This window comes from Neomonachus schauinslandi, chromosome 10 (assembly GCF_002201575.2).
Source record: "Neomonachus schauinslandi chromosome 10, ASM220157v2, whole genome shotgun sequence".
Classification (NCBI taxonomy): domain Eukaryota; kingdom Metazoa; phylum Chordata; class Mammalia; order Carnivora; family Phocidae; genus Neomonachus; species Neomonachus schauinslandi.
The window spans coordinates 84,044,025-84,059,285 of NC_058412.1; the positions used below are offsets into that span (position 1 = coordinate 84,044,025).

General features: G+C 45.4%; 1 protein-coding gene across 7 annotated transcripts in view; it reads right to left on the reverse strand.

Moving 5' to 3' along the window:
• UXS1 (UDP-glucuronate decarboxylase 1) overlaps positions 1-15,261 on the reverse strand; it is a 98,681-nt gene that overhangs the window by 68,434 nt on the left and 14,986 nt on the right. For all 7 annotated transcript variants that reach the window (XM_021680319.2, XM_044918696.1, XM_044918698.1 and 4 more), the window contains exon 2: positions 855-882. In XM_021680319.2, coding sequence (XP_021535994.1) covers positions 855-882 — 28 coding nt within the window. The remainder of the gene's footprint in view (positions 1-854; positions 883-15,261) is intronic.

Consider the following 15,261-nt stretch of genomic DNA (forward strand, 5'->3'; position numbering starts at 1 on the left):
CACTCACACCCTGGTGGTAGGAATCAGATCAACACCGCCCCACTGGCCTTGCAAAACCTACTCAATCTGAAAAGCCTGGTGGGGGCACAGCAACCCTTTACCCTAGTAGCCCAGTGCAGGGGCATTTGACTGCCAAACCCACCGCCAGCACCACAATTGTGATTGCTGCTCTTTTATTGTCACTATCAAGGCAGACAAAGTGGAACGAATTTTTCTTTAAGTGTAAAACTGTACTAACAGCGTCAAATTTGTTTTTACAATGAATGCTTGTTAATTTTTTTTTTTTAGAATATCAACACAGGATTTTACTCTCCTGAGTGTCCCTCCTATGTTTATCACAAAGCACAAATAATGCACACTCAGGCCAGAAGGCTCCTCGGGGCTGAATCCTGAGATAAGCAGGTAGCCTCAGAATCTACTGGTCTACTCCCAGGGCCAGGGGCCTGCATGGTTTCCTAAAGACAGCCCCCTTCTCAAAAGGCTTTGGAAAGGCACGCCCCCACTGTGTGCTTGTCCAAGCCACCCAGAAACACAATCACATTTTAGCAGGGCAAAAGCTAGGGTCAACCCTTTCCTGTGTACAAAAGGAGGGAAGGGACGTTGAGGCAGGCAATGCAGAGGAGCCAGCCAATAAAACTGGGCTTTACCTGAGCAAATAGTAAAATCAGATGTATTCATCAAGAATATCCATAAGAAAAAAGACAAAGCTCAGATGTGTGAATGGCAAAAAAAAAAAAAAACCTGTTTCATTTTTAAAATATTCAATTAACCCATGCCATCTACAGTCTATTTGTAATAACTGAAATGTGTCTGTAAAACCCGACCACAACATCCAAGTTATTAAAAACAGTTACCTCATATTAACGAAGTTGCCCCAAACAGCTGGAAGGGAAAGAAGAAAATTAGGTCAATATTTAACTTTGTGATATGCAAGGATTCCAACTAATACAATTTTAATGTTTAACCAATATTTTCAAGTACACTAAGAAATCTAAATTACAGCTCATGAAGACAACAAAACGCACACTTCTGAAGTATTAAGTCCTACTAAAAAATAAGTGAAAAGAGGATCCAATACTTCTCTTTAATTTTGGATTACCTCTTTTGGGGTCTGGAGTTCAACTGTGCTTGTGTTTTGATAAACAGTATGTCCCAACCTTTGTCTGAGGAAGAGCCAGTCACAAGCATCAAAAAACTGCATGTCTGAAAGAGATCCTAGGGCTCAGTCCAGCCTTTTCCTTTTAAATGTCTATGAAACCAAAACCCAGAGGGGTTAGATAATGGCCTGACACTGTGGCTTAACTTCACCTGGAAGCCCATCCCTTCTCACACTTGCCACATCACTCTTGTAGTCTAGTTTCTCATCAGCTGGCCTGCTTCCTTGATTATAGACACCTGGAGGGCAGGTTATCATGTGTACACAGCTAGTGCTCAATAAATGTGAATAAACCAGCCCAGCCGCTGCAGTGAAGTTTTGCCATGGATGACTTTAAAAACATCATACTAGACTATGAGCCACCATAGCCACAGCCACCAGTGAAGGCTTTGGAAAGGCACGCCCCCACCGTGTGCTTGTCCAAGCCACCCAGAAACACAATCACATTTTAGCAGGGCAAAAGCTAGGGTCAACCTAGGGTCAATACTAGACTATGAGCCACCATAGCCACCAGTGAAGTTACTGAACAGAGAATTATTTAATAAAGAAACCTTTCCCATGAATGAGTGTCTCTAATATTTGTATTCATTCCTCTTTGGCCCTCCTGTAATCATCCCCCAAACATGGAATACCTCCTAAGGGCCAGATGCTCTTAGGTGCTAGAGAAAGACAGAGAGCAAATGCACACATCCCCCCCCCCCCCCCCCCCCCCCATCCTGGAGATGGCGATTCTGTGAGCTCAGGAAGGCCTTCAGGTTAGGATCTACTCCCAGGCATCTTCTTATTGTCATTGTCTGGTACATAGTAGGGGTTTAATAAACGTTTACTGAATAGGACTCAGTTTCCAAAATCACTTGTTGCTGATTCCATACAAGCACATTCCTCTCCAAACAGAGTAGTAAGCAACTGATACAAAAGATAGCAATAACTAACTAAATAAATGTGGCAAATAAGCAAGAAATGGGAAAATTACTATAAATCCATACTATATTCCTTATTCATTAAAAAAAAATAAAGAATGCTTATACCTTTGGACCATGTGAGCTTACTTTTGAGTATTATCCTAAGGATATACACATATATACAGGAAAGCCACCTTCACAAATCATGGCCTTACTTATTAAAAAAAAAGGGGGGGTGGAGGGAATAAACCCAAAGTCCTACGATTGAGGAATTGCTATGTAAATTATGATACAGCCTTTCAATAAAATTGGAAAGCCATTAAATCTCACAATGACTATTATCAAACAGACAAGAAATAACAAGTGTTGGCAAGGACGTGGAGAACAGGGAACCGTCATGCACCGTTGGGGCGAATGTACAGTGGGGCAGCCGCTACGTAAAACAGTAAGAGGTTCCTCAAAAATTAAAAACAGAAATACCGTATGACCCAGCGTTCCATTTCTGGGTATTTATCTGAAGGAAACAGAAACACTAACTTGAAAAGATATCTGCATCCCCATGTTCACCACAGCATTATTGACAACAGCCAAGACACAGAAACAATCCGAGTTTCCATCCGTGGATGAATGGATTATTCGGCCATAAAAAGAAGGAAATCCTGCCACTTGAGGTAACATGGATGGACCTCGAGGGCACTATGCTACGTGAGGTAAGTCAGACAGAGAAAGACAAATACTGTATGATCTCACTTATATGTGGAATGTCAAAAACTGAATGAAACAAAAACCCAAGTTCAGAGATACAGAGAACGGATTAGTGGTTACCAGAAGTGAGCAGGTGGGTGTGTAGGTGAAATGGGTGAAGGTGGTCAAAATAAGTCCTGGGGATGTAATGTACAGCATGGTGACTAGTTATTAATATTGTATTGCGTATCTGAAAGTTGCTGAGAGTAAATCTTAAAAGTTCTCATCACACGCACACACACACACATACACACAAATGTGTAACTATGTGTGGTGATGAATGGTAACTAGACTTACGTAATATACACTGTATATATATAGTAGTATATATAGATAGACGTTAACTATTAACGTATATAACATAAACTAATACATAATATTACATATGTTACTAATATAATACTATATATAATGTTACGTCAATTATATCTTGGTTAAAAAATATGGTTATGAAAATACACTGCAACATGGTAATGCAGTTATGACAATTCCAGATGAGAAAATATATATGCAGTATGACGTCCGCTAATAAAAACCACCTAGAATAAGACTGAAGATGTCAAAATACTGTTTAAATGGTGACGTTTATCTTTCCTTGTAACTATGTTCTTACCTTGTGTTTTAAAAAGGAGGGAAAAGATTTCCAAACCCTTGCTGAACGCCATGCCCCCCACCCCTCAGAAGACCTGGGAACACGGGGGTCAGTGGTCAGCTCAGTGCTGGCGTTGTGGACGAACCTGCAGTTACCAAATCCCATGGGCCCTGCTCTTCACTGTGTACCTCAAATAAACCAATCGTCTCATTTTGACTTTAGGATTCTGTTGCTTGTCAAAATATGCCAGGAAGCTGTCCCTCTCTGGCTGTGGAACCTCAGGAGAATTATCCAGTCCTTAAGATGCCTTAGGGTGGATAATGCCTTTTGACAACCTTTTCAAATCATTCCATGGTTACTAGTTTATTCATTTTCTTTTTAGCCTTTTCTTGAATCAGTTTAAAAGGTCTGTCTCAGAGATGTTTCTCAATCTTCTATCATCCCTTAGACCATCTGAGAGCATGTGAGGCTGCCCCCCTTCCTGGATGTCTTTGCCCTCCTTGAAGTACAGACGCCAGGGCTCTGAGTGCTCTCTCCTTTCCTTCTGGTCCTACGCAAGCATCCCTCCCCCTGTAAGCAGGTGAGGGCCCTGGGATCCACCCCGGAGAATAATGCCCATGGCCACATCTTTGCTACCCTTTATAAAGAGGTAATAATGGCCATACATGGCTAACGCCCAAACCTATTCTTGTGGCTCAGTCTTCTTCGATTGGCTCCCTGCACTTGGAAACTCATCCTGCTCTTCGCAGTTCACCCCTTCCCCCGCCCCCCGCCCCGAGAGCTTCATAACCTCATCTCCCCTCCTCACCAATCAGACCTCCACGTAGGCCGCCATTACCCCCCCCCCCCCCCAATTTGCAGCCTCCACCCTCCCTAAAGCAGCTCCATCTACATACGGTCAGAAGTGCACACATCTTACCTGCGCATGACATTCTTGAGAAAACCTCCCCAACCTCCCTGCCTGCTCCAGGGGACATCAGGAGCCCTCTGAGTTGTCACAGCACCAACGACACACTTCTTTTTAATTGGCAGTTTACAGGTGGGTCTCCCTGCAAGATGAGGGCTGATTCACATTTGCAACACCAAACACATTCAGGCCAGCCACCAAAATTAGATGAACAGAGGAGGTCGAGGAATGTTTTCACTTTACTACATTTATCCCCTGCTTAGTACTTTTTCTTTTCAGAAGTGTTATCACCAATTAATCTTGAAGATGTTTTTATGTCAAGTGTTTCTGGCCTCCTTCTATATTTTATTTTTTTTATTTTTTAAATTTTTTATTGTTATGTTAGTCACCATACATTACATCATTAGTTTTTGATGTAGTGTTCCATGATTCATTGTTTGTGCATAACACCCAGTGCTCCATGCAGAACGTGCCCTCTTTAATACCCATCACCAGGCTAACCCATCCCCCACCCCCTTCCCTCTAGAACCCTCAGTTTGTTTCTCAGAGTCCATAGTCTCTCATGGTTCGTCTCCCCCTCCTGCTATCTTTTTTTTTTTTTCTTATTCTTAACATATAATGTATTATTTCTTTCAGAGGTATAGATCTGTGATTCAACAGTCTTGCACAATTCACAGCGCTCACCATAGCACATACCCTCCCCAGTGTCTATCACCCAGCGACCCCATCCCTCCCACCCCAACCCCCACTCCAGCAACCCTCAGTTTGTTTCCTGAGATTAAGAATTCCTCCTATCAGTGAGGTCATATGATACATGTCTTTCTCTGATTGACTTATTTCGCTCAGCATAACACCCTCCAGTTCCATCCACGTCGTTGCAAATGGCAAGATCTCATCCCTTTTGATGGCTGCATAATATGCCATTGTATATATATACCACATCTTCTTTATCCATCATCTGTCGATGGACATCTTGGCTCTTTCCACAGTTTGGCTATTGTGGACATTGCTGCTATATAAACATCGGGGTGCACGTACCCCTTCGGATCCCTACATTTGTATCTTTGGGGTAAATACCCAGTAGTGCAATTGCTGGATCATATGGTAGCTCTATTTTCAACTTTTTGAGGAACCTCCATACTGTTTTCCAGAGTGGCTGCACCAGCTTGCATTCCCACCAACAGTGTAGGAGGGTTCCCCTTTCTCCGCATCCCCGCCAACATCTGTCATTTCCTGACTTGTTAATTTTAGCCATTCTGACTGGTGTGAGGTGGTATCTCATTGAGGTTTTGATTTGGATTTCCCTGATGCCGAGCGATGTTGAGCACTTTTTCATGTGTCTGTTGTCTGGCCTTCTAAACTCTCAAAAGCTCTGCCTGCTTTGTTTTAGAGAAAAAGGACTCAGCCCAGCACACACCAAAGACAACCAGTAGGCAGGAAAAGTTCCTGTATTACCACAGACTCATTCCAAGGAGGAAAACACAAGCAATTCCCAACAATTATGGAGCCTTGCTCCCCATGTTTTGTGTAGACTGGCCTGGAACCTTGCAGGGTACGGAGTTTAAAAGTAAAACAGTATTAAAAATTAATGTTGCTTTTAGAATTCTGCAACCTGCTTAAGTGAGCCTGACCTACCTTACAGTGTTGCAAAGGGATCGCTGGGAATTACGAAGAGCTATACTCTACAGATACCTGAACTAAATGGAACTAAATTAAGTCAATTATATACCATACAAGGACTCAGTATTAAGAAAAGTATTTTTAAAAAGATGATCATTCACCATCATTGACAAAGGGCTTAAAATCAAATTCTCTTACACAGCTTTCAAGATAATTTATTCTGATTTTTATTTTAAAAATACTTTGCACGTAAACTGAGGCACACTGGTTTCCCAATTGTCTGTCTGTATCCAGACTTCATGCTATGCAAGGAAACCCCGTTCAAGAAAATCTTTCACATAGAAATTTTCATTTAGGGCAAAAAAATTGAGTGATTTTTAAAGAGTATGATTAAAAATGAGTGTCCTTTTCCAACAAAGGAAAAATTAAAATGCTCATTCAACGCTTTCGTAGTCCCTATTAGTCTAACATGGTTTCTTAAATTTTAATCAGATAGCACTCGAGACAAATCCTTTTAGAACATAATTTCTCAATCTGAAACCTGTGGGTCTCCACCAGATTCCTGAATGAATTTCAGGAAGTCTAGGGGGAAAATCCTTGAAAGTCCATGCAAAACCACGCATACAAAGCTTTCAAAAATCCCCCCATAAAAGCTTGAAATTCCAGAGATGCATTGGTTTTTAGACTCTGAGTCCTTGAATGCCAGGCCACACAGAAGGTGCGGATTCTTCACCAAGAATCCTATTACCCTATTTTAAGTACTGTTATGATACTGGATCAAACAAAACCATTTCCATTTCACACCTATACATTTTAAATGGCTGCAATATGCTTTAGCATGTTTTGGACATTCTGATCACCATTTTCACCTAGAGAGCACATGTACTTTTATCCTAAGTCAGAGAAGGGAGTGTGAGTTAGGGAAGCCACTCCCCAGCTTGGCTAATGGGCACACATCTGTATTACACACAATATGCCCAGCGTGCCTGCAGGCAAGTACAGACAGCCAGACATCCTACAAACCAGCATGCCAGGGGCTCACCAACCTCGGCTTGGTGACATTAGACAGTGTGACTGCATGGAGAACGCATGCAGGATTTGCCTTCTGTCTTCAGTATTTGCAAAAATCCTTTCTTCGCTCATCCACCAGCCAGCCATCCAACAAAAATGGTGCCTGCGGATGAGCAGAGTGCTAAGACCCTGTGCACAACCTCACCTGTATGGTAGGCAACATACACATGATACACATACACAAGAGAGGTGGGCCAGGGGAGGAGGCGAGGCTCAGCTGACAAGACGCAGTAGGGGTCCACCTGGAACCACAAGGGGAAACAGCTTGACCCTGCTCATGCAGGAAAAGGTGGGGTTCACCAGCCACCCACAAGACGATGGGGAACTGACCCAGATCATAAACAGTCCTTCAAAGACAGAGCAGTGGGAGAACTGGCATGCCTGCAAACTCCTCTCAGATGGTCACCGGCATAAATGCAAGTCTCCTCTTAAAAACACAATTTAAGAGATTGAGCCCCTGCTAGGAGCCAAGCACTTTATGAGGTCTTGCAGCAAAGGTTCCTAATCCATGGTGCCCTTTAAAGACTGAAAAGTTTCTCCAGGACCTAACAATGACTAGGAACTGGCAGGGAGGCTGGGGGAGAGTGGAGTGAGGGTCTGCCTTTTCTAGCCTCAAGGGATAAACACTGGGCCACACCGTCTACACTTCAGACCTCATGAATCAGGATCTCTGCAGAGGAGCCTGGATGTTGCATTTTTTCAAGTGCCCCAGGGGGCAGAATCACCTAGAGAGAGGTGGTGAAGAGAAGGTGAAGAGCCTGCACCTTAAGGGATCTGGTGGCCTGCCCCAGCCACTCAACTGTTGCCCACCTATCCGCTCAGACAGTCCAGGCTCAAGCCACTCTGGACCCTGGTAACTTCTCCAACTTGCCTCAGGGTCTTTGTACTTCCTCTTCTTCCCAATGCCTCTTTATCTGCCCCCACCCCCCAGTTCATCCAGGTATCAGCTCAGTGAGGTCTTCCTGACCAGTCTATCCCTAATAGTGCCCCCACACCCCCTCTTTCCTCCCTACCCATACTTAACCAGCTTTTTCTTCACAGCACTTACCACCAGATAACCAGCTTTTTCTTCACAGCACTTACCACCAGATAATATACCCACATATCTATCTATAAAGCTCTGTGCTTGTATGTTTCCAGCCAAGAAAATGGAAGCCTCAAGACAGCGAAGACTATTTCCTTCACTGCTGTTCTCTGACGCCGAGACACTGCCACATACTATTCAGTGCTCACTCAGTATTTGCTGAAAGAATGAAGGCATGAATGAAAAGCTCTCCCAAACGACCGGGAATCACTGCTCTAAGGCAGGAGTCAGCAAACTTCTTCTGTAAAGGCGCAGAGAGTAAATATTTTAGGGTTTGTGGGCCATATGATCTCTGAGGCCACAGCTCACCATTGCCACTGAAGTGTGACACAGTCCTAGATAATTTGTAAAAGCGTGACCATGCTCCCGCACAACTTCATTCAAGGATACAGAAATCTGAATTTCGTGTGTTATGAAATAGCATTCCTTTTTTGACTTTGTTTCAACCATGTAAAAATTGTTAAAACTTTCTTAGCTCAGGGGTGGGCTGGAATTGGCTCATGGGCCATAGCTGCTTATCAATCCCTGCTCTAAGAGATCCCAGAATCACTGCACGCCACCCTGTGCAGGAGGGCTTGTCCTTAAACAGAGAACTGCCGAAAGCCACTTTACGTAATACACATCCGGGAAGTAAAGGCTACTGCTGACCCAGTCCTGGAGAGCAGAGAGGAGGCACTGACCTGTGGAGATGGGGGTGCAGGCTGCACACGGCGGGGACATCTACTGGCCTGTGAAGAAGATGTCCTCGGAGGATATGAGCACCCCTGGTTCCCCTTCCTAGCATTCCAAGACAGCAGGGCTCTGGTGAGTGGGCCATCAGCAATCACTCCAAGTGTGCGGCAGGGCAGCTATGTTCTGGCCGAATAGGAAGCAGGGGTATGAGGGACAGATGGGTCGAGAATGCCGAGAACAGAAGGGGGTGGTGAATGGGTGTAATCAGGAGACAGGAACACCAGAGGTGGAGGATGGCGGGGGAGGGGACACCGGTCTAGGATTAGCCCACACTGTGGGTCCACTTCCCACTGGAAGCATCCAGGCTAAAGATGTCTACCAGGCAAATAGAAACAGAGGCCCAGAGCCAGGAAGGCCAGCGCCAGCTAGAGGTGCGGGTAGGGTACCTGCGTGAGGCCAGCATGTCAAAGGTTCAACAGTACGTGGCCCTGACTGTGCATCCAGCTGGGCAATGGCCACAGCCCCGGGGAGGCTCCCGACAAGGCCAAGGTGTGCGAGCAGCAAGCACAGTGATACTGATGTCACCGCCGCCGGTGAGCCCACACCGGCCTTTCCCGATCACTGTTCCTAGTCACGAGGTCATGTTGTCTCCTCCACTTCACAGCCACAGACAGGAACCAAGAGGAGCCTCCAGTCACCGCCCACACTCTGCCAACACTTCCAACGGGGAGGCCTCATTCAAGGCCCCAGAGTCACCCCCAACTCCAGTGAAAAAAGGAATCTTGGGTTTGTTTTTTCCTAAACTTGTCCTCTAAGCTAATCCCCTACCCTCTGAGCCCTGTGTGCGGCAGGTGCTCCAGCTAAAACTGAGAAACACTGAGGTCATGAAGTCCTTCAGGGGACAGCAAAGCCTCTGTGCGTGCTGAAGAGGGTCCCTATCTCAAGAGAGTGAACAGCAATTCCAATCCCCAACTGCTCAGGCCAAGAACACTTTAATTTAGAGAAGCACGCAAATCAGCAACCCTGTACAAATCCTGGGCGCCTTGAGCTCATTTAAAATGAATATTACTGGCACAGGAAGTTGCAGCAATGCTAAAGCACATTTATCCTGCAGCATGCGTTCTGCCGTGACTGTTTACTGTTCCTCTCCAGGTTTTCTGAGCGTGTTAACTACAACAGAACGCCTCGTCTAAGCTATGACTCACTTGGTGCCAAGTGCTCACTGCAAAGCTGTATGGTGTCATTGTGTTTTTCACACAGGGCCTTCCCGGTGGCACTATCTGTCCAAAAATTATCCTGTCAGGAGATGGGGTCTGTGTGTCCTCCCCTTGAATCTGGTGGACTTGGGACCATTTCCACTATAGGGGAAGCCGGAAGTGACGCTATGTGGCTTCGGGAGCTGGTCATAAACAGCGTGCTCTTCTCTCGAGTCTGCTGGCACACTGTCTCTGGGGCCCCTGATCTGGATGGGGTCACAGCCAGGTGCGGTGCAGGTGCTAACAGCCAGTCCTCGCTGAGCCCGTCCTCAGGCGCCAGATGTGCCAGTGAACAAGTCCCCAGAAAGTACATTCTCCAGCCCCAGCTGTCTGAGCCATCCCAACTGAAGTCCCAGACATCATGTAACAGAGAAGACTCTCCCCATTTCAAATTCCTGACCCAATGAACCCGTAAGCACAATAAAATGATTGCTATTTTATACCCCTAAGTTTTGAAATAGTTGGCCAAGCCGCAAAAACATAAGCAGAATCAAAACAGACAGCAACGTCCCCAGCCCCTTAATCTAGAGATGAGGCAGACCTTAAATCAACCCAGGCTACTGTGCTTAACTCCTCCCCACCTGATGCATTCCCAACCAAGTGCACATGCACCCTTCCCCACACCCAAAGCACAGCTTTGCACAAACTCATCACCTTGGTAAAAAGCCTAGATTGAGGCTGCCGCCCTGGAGAAACCCTCCCTCCCCAACCACCCACACTGCCTGCCTGACCTGAACAGAACTGTAAATGTGCCAAGGAAAGATGCGCCCCTTGCTCACCACTGATGAACCTCAACAATCCTCGTACCAGAACACGGCAAATACTTGACTCCCTTCAGGTAAACCTCGAAGCAGCACAACTGAAATTTTTTCTAACAAGGTAAGAATATACATTACCTTTTTTTTTTTTTTTTTAAGATTTATTTATTCAGCCACTGAATGGGGATCTTTGCCTCCTGCCTGCCCTGAAGGAACCGAGCCCAAAACCCTGCACCCCACACACCCGGCCAGGCCTCTGACTGTCCTGAGCACTTAGACGGGAGGAAAACGGCCTCCAAGAAAAAGGCCACTTGGGGTGGCCGAGCAGCCTCTGGGAGCACCTACTTCTGCGCCCTCCCTGTGACACTAGCCCTGCCCCGGGCCCAGGCTGTGGGAGCAGGCAAGACAGCAGCACCTTCTGGGCCCTGCCCTGCACTACCTGCAGTCCCAGCTGCCAGGTCCCCACCTGCGGCTATAGGACATTTTAAGTGACTCATGCAGTCTCAGAGGCTTATCTAATAAAATTGTACTGACATTCCTATGGGAAAAAATTCTGCCCCAAGATGTTCCTTTTTTTTTTTTACAAAGTGGTTAGAAGGGGAAGAGACCATAGACTTTGCAGAGGACATATTGTCCTCTGAAGTCTTTATTACATGTAAAAATGTCGCTATTAAGTGCGAACAGAAACAGTAGAATCCATTTTTTGCTTTTTAAAACTACATACATGTTTAAAACTACAGGCAGGTGTCTTCACAGAAGTCTGAGAGACATGGGGTAAGACCTTTTTGTACACCTTTGTATTTTAATTTCTACAGCCCGCAGGAAGAAAGTCTGAAATACATTCTTTAGGTCCGGAGAGGACACTGAGTTGCTTCTGTCCATTCCAAGCAGGGCAGCATCATGGCTTACAAAACACAGGGTGACTTATTAAAATCCCCCAAACTGGTAAGTTAGAAAAATCCAGAATCCAAAACCATTTACTCAACTATCGTATCAAAGAACTCTACCATTCTGTTTTAAAAGAGAATCTCTCTTCCCCAGGGACCCTCTATAGGTGTACAGGACAAATAGTTCCTTAGAACAGAGCTACACAAAACGTGTCCCCGGAGCGGTGGCAGGAGTGTCACATGGGACCTGTCAGAAATGCAGATTCCCCAGCCCGCCGAGCTCTCCTGTATCAGAAGCTCTGGGATGGGGCACAGCCCCTGGGGTTTAATGAGAGCTCCAGGTGATGCCGATTCACCCACAGTCTAAGATGCTCTGCAGTAAACTGCCTACCTCTGTTGCTCTCCCGTGCTCAAGACACCCCATGTTTTGTTAAGAGGACAACAGAGTTAAACAATGCTCAAATAAGCCCTCTGCGGACCCTCCTTCCATTGCAGTGCATTTCTAGATGCCCCTTCTTCCTCTGTACTGCCCTTCCTTCCTTCCCAGGCCACTGGGAAGGACACGTGACATGTCCCTTCAGTACATGCTCCACTCCAACCCTGTGCCAGCCTCTTGCCTGGGCTCTGGCCACTGCACAACCAGGACCAGAAGCCCTCCACTGCAGCCCTCCCACTTCTTCCATCTCCGTGCGGCACTTCTCCTTCCTTACCAGGTGTCCTGTCCTGAAAGCTGCTAGCTTTGTCATTTTCCTACTCAAGATTTCCAAGTTCTCCAAACGATTCTGATTGCCCACTCCAATTATCAAAAGTCCTGAGCACGCACCCCAGCACCCCGTATATATGTATATGCACACTGTAAAGACTAAGGTAGTGTGTGTATATATATATATATATATATATATATATATTTATATGTTTCAGAATTTCTTTTCACTGCCCCCCATGTGAAGGGTTCCATGGAGAACACTCTCCCCCACCCAAATGCCAGCCACACAGGATGCCCTCATCCCCAGCACCCTGGCCCCCACTCCTCCATCACTTGTTGCCAGCAGGCCAGTGCAGTTCTGAACACACTCAACCCTCCCCAGACTTCCTACCCCACTGAATGTCTGGGGGATTCTTTTTTTTTTTTTTTTTAAGATTTTGTTTATTTATTTGACAGAGAGAGACACAGCAAGAGAGGGAACACAAGCAGGGAGAGTAGGAGAGGGAGAAGCAGGCTTCCCACGGAGCAGGGAGACCGATGCGGGGCTCGATCCCAGGACTCTGGGATCATGACCTGAGCCGAAGGCAGACGCTTAACCGACTGAGCCACCCAGGCGCCCCTGTCTGGGGGTTCTTACATCATATTTGTGCTTCCCAATTATGAAATAATCAGCACCTTGTCATAGATGGTCTCATCTCTGATAGATAGCAAGGTGCCGCTGAGATAAAGCTTGCTTAGGACCGGGTCCCCACGAGCTCAACCAGGCACACTTAGGGACAGAGACTGGGTGTCACAGTCACTCTGCACAGCAAAGCCCTGGCATAACCAGAGCATCTGACTTTCTCCCCAAAGGGTGTCCAGTGCTCCCTCCCTTGGCTCCCCCATGCTCGAGGCCCAGGAGGAGTGCCCTCCCCAAACACAGGCCAATCCCAAGGCTCCCCCTGACCATTCTCCTGGGCAGGATGCCCAAAGGACCCATCTGTAGCAGAATGAAAATTACAACAGAAATTCCACACACTGACCTTGAAAAGCCAAGACAGTCTTTAAGGTAAAGGTTTAAAATTCTAAATATTGAGCTATCCTTAACAGGTTTCACTTTTATTCAACAAAGCTGTAAGAACAAGTTTGAAGGGAAGAGCTCTCCCATTGAAAGCCTCAGCCATGCAAGCCTTCCTTTAAGTGAGAACAACCCATGATATACATCGACCACTGAGTTCTAGGCAACCATTTAGACAAATGAGATCTCTGCATTGAAAGATTTTCTCCATATGTTAACTACAAAAGCAAATCACAGAAAAACCCATGGTATAAACCATTTACATTTTAAAAATACCTAAATATAGGGGCGCCTGGGTGGCTCAGTCGTTAAGCGTCTGCCTTCGGCTCAGGTCATGATCCCGGGGTCCTGGGATCGAGCCCCGCGTCGGGCTCTCTGCTCGGCGGGAAGCCTGCTTCTCCCTCTCCCACTCCCCCTGCTTGTGTTCCCTCTCTCGCTGTGTCTCTCTCTGTCAAATAAATAAATAAAATCTTTAAAAAAAATACCTAAATATATTTTATGAATACATAATGCAGAGGGAACTATCTAGTTGATTCATACAGACATACTAAAATGTCAACCAGTAACTGACAGGAAGGGAAAAAGGGTTAGCTGGAAAGGGGAAGAAGAGGGAAAGGGATCTTCCAAATCCTTCCATATTGTTAGAATGTTAAAACTGTGAATTAAAACTAAGCCCCAAAAGACATATATCAATGCCCTTTGCACCTTAGTATCCAAACTGTAACTTACTCTTTTTTTATTGCAGAATATATTCATTATTTTATTTTTTATATAAATATATATTTTTATTATGTTAAATTAATCACCATACATCATTAGTTTTTTTATGTTATATCACCAAACATTACATCATTAGTTTTTGAGGTAGTGTTCCATGATTTGCATATAACACCCAGTGCTCCATTCAGTACGTGCCCTCTTTAATACCCATCACCAGGCTAACCCATCCCCCACCCCCTTCCCTCTAGAACCCTCAGTTTGTTTCTCAGAGTCCATAGTCTCTCATGGTTCGTCTCCCCCTCTGATTTCCCCCCGTTCATTTTTCCCTTCCTGCTATCTTTTTTTTTTTTTAACATATAATGTATTATTTGTTTCAGAGGTACAGGTCAGTGATTCAATAGTCTTACACAATTCACAGCACTCACCATAGCACATACCCTTCCCAATGTCTATCACCCAGCCACCCCATCCCTCCCACCCCTACCACTCCAGCAACCCTCAGTTTGTTTCCTGAGATTAAGAATTCCTCATATCAGTGAGGTCATATGATACATGTCTTTCTCTGATTGGCTTATTTCGCTCAGCATAATACCCTCCAGTTCCAACCACGTCGTTGCAAATGGCAAGATCTCATCCCTTTTGATGGCTGCATAATATGCCATTGTATATATATTCCACATCTTCTTTATCCATTCATCTGTCGATGGACATCTTGGCTCTTTCCATAGTTTGGCTATTGTGGACATTGCTGCTATAAACATCAGGGTGCACCTACCCCTTTGGATCCCTACATTTGTATCTTTCGGGTAAATACCCAGTAGTGCAATTGCTGGGTCATAGCGTAGCTCTATTTTCAACTTTTTGAGGAACCTCCATATTGTTTTCCAGAGTGGCTGCACCAGCTTGCATTCCCACCAACAGTGGAGGAGGGTTCCCCTTTCTCCGCATCCCTGCCAACATCTGTCATTTCCTGACTTGTTAATTTTAGCCATTCTGACTGGTGTGAGGTGGTACCTCACTGAGGTTTTGATTTGGATTTCCTGATGTAACTTACTCTTAACCATCATAAAATATCTTGGTTTCCTCCAGGTCCTTCAAGTCAATACTCAGAGGCAACAATCTATCAACA